Here is a 7,180-nt window from a genome sequence, read left to right as displayed (position 1 = left end):
TGAAACTCTTACAGAAAGCCTTTTTCTTTTTGGTTGTTTTTATCTTCTTCAACAAAAAACAGTGATAATTGGCCTTCTTTCTCCCAAATGTCTCCCTATACAAATGAAAAAGTTCTCCTACTCCCTTCCCTGTTTAGGAGTCACACTTATTATTTTCGGCCGTATTTTTCTAAGAGGTACACTTTTATTTTTGGTAACTCTTACGTCCATTCTTCAACTGTTGATTATTTTTACAATGACCTCACTTAAATCATAAATAATTCTATTTTTGACAACTTTCACCCACTCGTTTTTTTTATATTTTTTATTGTCAACTACCCCCACTTACACCATTATTATATCAAAATTAAACTATTCTTCTTTAATACTTGTGCAGGTCAACATTAAAAAAAATACGAATGGAGATTTTCTGATTCTATACTAAGGACAAAATAATAACTTCAGGTGGTATATTAAGGGTTAAATGGTAAGTTCATGTAATAAATTAAGTCTGGCCCACGAAAAATAACATTTATCTTTGATTTGTGAGTACCAAACTATGTTGTTTAGAACCAAAAAAAAATAAAACTACGTTTTTTGTGAGTTAAAATGCCCAACCGAAGCAACTACGGAGGGTAAAGGTCCAAAGCAACAAAAGCAAAGAACAATTGCACAAGGCCTCATAAAACTTGTTATATTCCGACTGTAACAATACAGCAGAATTATACATGAATAAAATGTAGCTGCAACATTTGTTGCTGTGATGATTGTGTAAACAACATGATGGGCTATAAATTCTTGAATAGGAAATAATCTGGCTAGTGTTCTAATATCAGCCGTTTTCTGCACTATCATACGCATTAGATTTATGTTTTGGTGCAAACTTGAAGTCCAGAGGAACCTTGCCAAGCAACATCTCAGAGATTCGAATCTGCAACAAACAGACAAGAACAAAAAAATAAGCATACATCGTGATTTTTTACTTTAGCATTATCAAACTCAGCAACAAGTAGCTTAAATCACTGACCCAATCAGCTGCAGATTCAGATGCCATTAGTGTCTCTAGGTCGTTGCGACAATAGTACGAAGGTGGACGCCAGTTAATTTGTTGTGGAACAACTTCTAGCAAACCAACAGGGATGTATCTAAATGTATAGCTAAGCCATTGCAACAGGAAGTGTCTTGTAGTCTCCACTCCTACACAAAATTTCACAAGCATTTAGTTGACGGGACGCTATGCAGACAGAACTTCAAACTCCCAACTCGCGCAATGGCTACAAAGATTCTGTTCCTTGTTTCTTTGAGGCCAGATGATAACAGCTCACAATCTATTTTAAAGATGTGCTGTCAACAGTTATGATAAGTAATCACAATACATTTAAGGCCTCTGTGTTCTTTTTCCCTCTCCCTTTGTGACAAAGCCAAGTTGTCATGTTAAAATCAGTGTTTGTTTTCTGAGCCAATGGATTCCACAGAGAAGAACACTCTAACTCCATATAAATATTTCAATTTTATGCTCGAGATAGCCCCAATCCAGCACAAGGAGAATGAAAGATGAACTTAAACTTTCTAAACAGCCTACTCTCAATCTAAGCTACATATGACAGCTTAAATCTATGAATATCCTGTATAAAAATACTGACTTTAGTAACTTATACCAACCTTTTGAATCAGAACCCCAGTGCTCAAGGCCAAAGCGCACATAGTCTTTTAGTATATCTAGTCGTTCACCAGAACTGATATCCCAATGTCTTTGTTCCTTAATTTCAGTGAATAACCACGGCTGCAATGTAAAAAAAAAGAGAGGTTGAGTACCCCAAAACCAAACACAAGTACCAACTTTTATGTATCACTTACATGGGACTATGGGAGGAACAAAATGAATGTCTACACAAACCTTCACCAAAGCTCCTCGAGCAATCATGCACGAGGACAGCTCAGGGCAGTCAGAAAAATGCTTATTCCAGTCTAAATATGAAAAGACATCTCCATTCCCTAGCACTTGTAACGAGGCCGGGGCTTTTTTGACACAGGTGTTTATGTATTCCCAGTCAGCAAGTTTGCTATATCTTTGCTGTCGGGACCGCCCATGAACTGTTACAGCAGAAGCTCCCCACTCATAAATTTGAGATATTAAAGAGTCAGCACGGTTCCTTCCTTCAATGTACCCTGTTCTAACCTGAAGTATATATATAGAATATGAAATAAATAAGTATGATGAATCCTATAACAATCAAACAAGAGGCAAAAATCAAAAGCAATCGTAACGAAATAAGCCAAAAAACGAACTAGAATAATACTTCGTATGAGTCAACTGAACATATTAAATATCACAAATGAAAACAAATAACAGAGCCATTTCGAATAATAGTATTAAAGACTAAAGAGTTCTTCCTGCATCCAGTAGGCAGCAGTAACGAAAGCCAGTCAAGTCACATATATGCAGGACTGGAGAAGAGACAGCAAGAAAGTACCTTAACAGTTATAGGTTTCTCTGCAGAAGCACAAGCTGCTTGTATAGCATTTTTCATCCGCAATGGTTTTGTAAGAAGAGCAGACCCAGCTCCTTTATTAACGACCATATCAATTGGACAACCCATGTTAATATCAATAAAATCCAGAGAGCATTCTTGGTCGATAAGCTCAACAGCACGTGCCACAGTATCAGGATAAGCCCCACAAATTTGTACACCGAACAAATTCTCAGATTTATGTCGCCTGAGCAATGCCCATTCAGAAGCTTGACCCTTCATGTAAAAGTAAATTACAAAAAAATTAAAGGGTGAAGAACAAAGCAAGTTTTGTATACATTCCATCTTCATATTTGAGAGTATAAGAATACCAGCACTACCTCAAGAAGATTTGTGCACATTGCCATTTCACCACATGTCACGTCTGCACCAAAATCCTTGCAAACTCTCCGAAAAGGAAGATTCCCAACAGTGGTAAGGGGTGCAAGATATAGCTTCCCGCGAAAATCAATAAGTTTCCTTTCACGTGGGTGAAACTTTAAGCTGGCATCAGTTTCAGGAGGCAGTTGATCATTTGTAATTGGTGACTCGTCTTTTGTAGAGTCCTTCACTAAACCTTCTACTGTAACACTTGTACCTGTCACTAGCAAAGCAGAATCAGCCATAAGTACTTAAAACAGAAATCTATGAAATATTAGAGTCAACCAGCAACATTCTCACAGTGACAACCATTATTCAAGTCATTTGAAGAATTTCTCTCATCAATATCAGATTTTGATTTCTTCAAGGGTCTTCTGTCATCACTGCCCAATGGCTCTTCAGGAAGCACAGCAGAAGCACCATGTTTATCAGAAGAGTCATACTTTTCACAACCTTTATCCTCTGAACAATGCGAACCATCGGGAACAATACTTTCTTCTTCTTCTGAATCTTTTACTCTCGTGTGGCCCCTCCCCTGTAGTAGTAACAGCAACGGACTTGGTCAGAAAAAGCACATACATGACACATCATTATCAAGATATCACTGTCCTCTAGCACCCAATTAGAGTCTGTAAAATAGAACTTCATATATCATTAGGTTCTGCCTAAATGAAAGTAACTTGTGTGCTTGCATAGCCGAAACTGTCATTTGCACTTCTGAAAATACATGTATGCTTGCACGCCTGTGAGTAAGAAGGATAAAGCTAACACCAACCCCCAAGGATCCTGGCAAGACAAGTGACACCAGGGAGGAGACAATAGTGTATCAACATAAGGTTTAAAGAAAATACGATATGTGAATACGTAGTACATAGAAAGCAATTATGTCCAAAGATGTATTCAACTATTCATAAACAAAACTAACGAGCATGCATCATTTTGCCAATGAGATCAAATGGACGCTTGGTCAGTGTCCTAAGGTCATCAAATGTGTTAAACTTGATTACCAAGACGCTAATAAACTCTGAATTCACTTTTCTCTCTTCCAGGATCACAACGTATACAGGAAGGGAGGACTGCGTGGTGGAAGCCACCATTTCACATCTAAATACTAACAACATAGAAACACAAGTACTGTACAAAAGAATACTATTCCATAAGTATCGCGTACCTCTACCCCAAGCTGTTTAAGAACTGCATTGGACTTTGGAAATTTCATATTATTCTTCCAAAGAAGCCTCTGGACATCTTTCTTCAACATATTTATTTCAGAGCCTTCCTTCAACGCATCCAAATTTTCATTAGTCGCATCCTTATGAGTACCATAAAATCTGCAAGTCACCCCATAAGGACATGGCTTTTGAGCGTAGGTGAAGGGGCATTCTCCCTCTAGGTCAGCTGGTCTCTGTGTCCACAAGGAAAAATTCATAGTTAGCACTATTATTCCTACAAACAAAAATACTACATGACAATAAAAATTGTAGCATATGATCACGAGAAAATTGAGAAAATTATCTTCTTATGTTGCACTACTACCTGAGACTTGTAAGCTTCCAAGTCATGGCTAAAACGGCATTTATCTGCATAAATGCATGAACTGATTTCTCCGGTCCTTGCAACCGATGGACAAAGATTCAGAGCAGACTTCAGTTTCTGTCAATAAAATGAAAACATTATTCTGGAAGAATATTACTTAATCAGTATAGAACAAATATTCCGATTAACACCATATTCAGTAAGATAAATGCAACCTCAATTAGAGTCACATTTGCTATTCTTATTAGCTTCAAATCTTCAATGCACAAATATCAAACCTCGAATAATCTATAAGTCAATAACAAGCCAATGATAGAAATAATACACTACAGATTACACCAATTCTTCATGAATGTTGATTACAGAATGGAATTTATGACGGAATGACCAAATTTGACTATAATTCGTATCCACTACCGGCATACAATTACTCAATAATTCATCACTGAATATAAATTTGAATAGAGCATTAAAACTGAACAACAATTAGCAGCCTCTAACATCATAAACTACAACAAATAGAAGCCAAAAACAATGTCATTTGCCAAATAAGTAGCGCTACTCAAATCAAATTTCAAACTCAACTAAAAATAATTCATAATTTCATGTAACGTAAAAAATAATAAAAAATGTTCAATTAAATGAAACAAAATAAAGCTCGTAAATTCAAGAGACAGAAAGAGGACCTCATGGCGTTCACGCTTGAGCTGACGCTTCGACTTCTTTTCCTGGATCATTCCACTACTTCTAGGGGCTTCAGAATTAGCATAATCATCTTTACTATCTGAGGTGGTGGACCGGCTAGTCGGCGGTGGACGGAGAAATTCCTTCTTCACAGGGGCTATAGACTTTGATATCAGTTCCTCCGTCGAAAGTTGCATTCCGTTGAACCTTGCCGGCGGAGATTGCGTCTGCGTATTTTCACTCTTTCCCGCTTCAGTTTCTGACTCGTCCATGACTGCCTGAGTTAACTCGGGAGGCTCTCCCATTTTTGAGGTTTATGTTTTCGAGTTAGGGTTTTGGTAACCAGTTATCACTTACTCCACCAAGTTACCAGGCGTGAGAAATTTCTATGGTTGATGGAGTGGAAATGTTTATTAAAACGCGTCGTTTGCGACTTTAACCTTATCCATGCTTTGTTTAACGGATTTTTCATAAAATGCCTTGAGATTTAACGAAATTCACCAATAATCCACCAAATACTCCTAAATTTTAAGAATTTGTCAACTTCTTCGTTAATATTAAGGATATTTAAGGACTTTCAATGAATTTCTTAAAATTTTTGAAACTTGGTGGATATTTGGTGAAACCTCGTGGCATTTCATGAAAAAAAACCGTTTGTATAATGTGAGATAGGTTGGTCATGTTACTCCCTTTGTTTATAAGTGCAACCATTTCTTTTCATGGAGTTTAATTCACTTACCAACATAGAGTTGGCTCAAGTGGTAAGCAGCTTGATGTCGCTTAATTAAGGAAGGTTTCGGGTTCAAGCCTCGCCGTATGCAGAAACTCTTGTTGGGAGACTCACCCACCATAAGCAAGGTGTGCGACACGGGTCGGATCCGGATGTAGTCGGAGCTAAGCTCCGGTGAACCGGGTGTGCTATGCGTAAAAAAAAAAGTTTAATTCACTTATGCCCTGTTCTTTTGGGCTTAATTTCAATTCCATTCAGTTAAGTTCAGTTCAATTCAGTAGAAAAAAGCTCAGAAGAACAGGGTCTTATTCTTTCCGTTTTTTGTTAAATGCATCACTTGTCTTTTAATGATTTTTTAAAAAAAAATGTGTCACTTTTCTTCTTTTATTGACAAGAAAGAGAAAATTTCATTAGAATAAAGTCATATTGCATCTACACCTCCAAACTTTTCTCTACACAAGATCGATTATATATATCTAAAATATTAAAACAAATTTCTTCTTCAAAAAACCTAATTGTAAATATAATCAAGAACGTCTTTGAGATCATGGGAGGCATGTAGTCATGAACATGGGATGTGCGTTACTATAAAATTACCTTTCAATTTCAAATCGTCTTTCGGTTGGAAGCCTCCATAGTTAAATGAATCACTTATACAATTGATAACTTTATAATATACTCCGTATTTTTTTTTCTTTGGTGGTCTCCACTTAAATAAAAGCTACCATATCTAACATGTTATCAGTATCATGGTTTCCATTGTTGTTTTTCTTTAATAAATAAATTATTTACTTGCCCACTTGTATCATTTTAATAATAATTTTGCACTTATCTCATAAATCTAGTGCACTTGTAAGTGATACATTAAAAAAAATAGAGGGATCAGAGTACTTATTTTTTGATTTGTTTAATTCAACAAAAGAGTAATTTTTATTCACACATAGAGTGTAAAGAAATTAAAAGAAAATGTAGAGAAATTAACCTAATATAGAATATTATTTTTTTGGCAAAATAATCAACAAAAGAGTAAATTTTAATCAACAAAAATCGTTGGTCTTGTATTATTTTTCGCCCATTACACATAATTGTATATGGACTATATTAAAAAAGCGAATAAAAGTTATAGAAAAATAGGCAATACGCACTAGTAGAATAATGTGGAATTGTTGCGCGTGAAAAATGGTCATTTTCCGCGTTTTTTGGGCTGCTGCAACATTGGGGGCTGCAATTGAGAATCCTCATTTTCTGCGCTAAAAAGATGCAGCAAAGAAAAAGTCATTTGTTGCACTTTTAACAATAAAATGCGGCAAGTGAAAATGTCAATTGCAGCAACCTGCTCCAAACTTTAGACCCTACCCAT

The 7,180-nt window shown here is 36.2% G+C and overlaps 1 protein-coding gene across 4 annotated transcripts; it reads right to left on the bottom strand.

The window, feature by feature from the left end:
* Positions 1 to 615: 615 nt before the first annotated feature.
* LOC110787720 (tRNA-dihydrouridine(47) synthase [NAD(P)(+)]-like) lies at positions 616 to 5,473 on the bottom strand. Of its 4 annotated transcripts, none has more exons than XM_021992360.2 (10): positions 5,093 to 5,473; positions 4,407 to 4,523; positions 4,042 to 4,275; positions 3,171 to 3,405; positions 2,831 to 3,093; positions 2,454 to 2,726; positions 1,877 to 2,158; positions 1,642 to 1,762; positions 1,007 to 1,176; positions 616 to 910 (listed from the first exon to the last, which is right to left on the bottom strand). In XM_021992360.2, exons 1-10 carry the CDS (start codon positions 5,393 to 5,395, stop codon positions 812 to 814), a joined length of 2,097 nt encoding a protein of 698 aa, XP_021848052.1. In that variant the 5' UTR covers positions 5,396 to 5,473; the 3' UTR covers positions 616 to 811. The 4 variants fall into 4 exon arrangements, with proteins under 4 accessions (XP_021848052.1, XP_021848053.1, XP_021848054.1 ...); XM_021992361.2 differs by having other exon boundaries at positions 2,831 to 3,087; XM_021992362.2 differs by having other exon boundaries at positions 3,180 to 3,405.
* Between the last annotated feature and the right edge of the window lie 1,707 nt (positions 5,474 to 7,180).

This window comes from Spinacia oleracea, chromosome 4 (genome assembly GCF_020520425.1).
Source record: "Spinacia oleracea cultivar Varoflay chromosome 4, BTI_SOV_V1, whole genome shotgun sequence".
Classification (NCBI taxonomy): domain Eukaryota; kingdom Viridiplantae; phylum Streptophyta; class Magnoliopsida; order Caryophyllales; family Amaranthaceae; genus Spinacia; species Spinacia oleracea.
The sequence above is the reverse complement of the archived record's forward strand: the minus strand, read 5'-3'. Positions and strand labels throughout refer to the sequence as shown.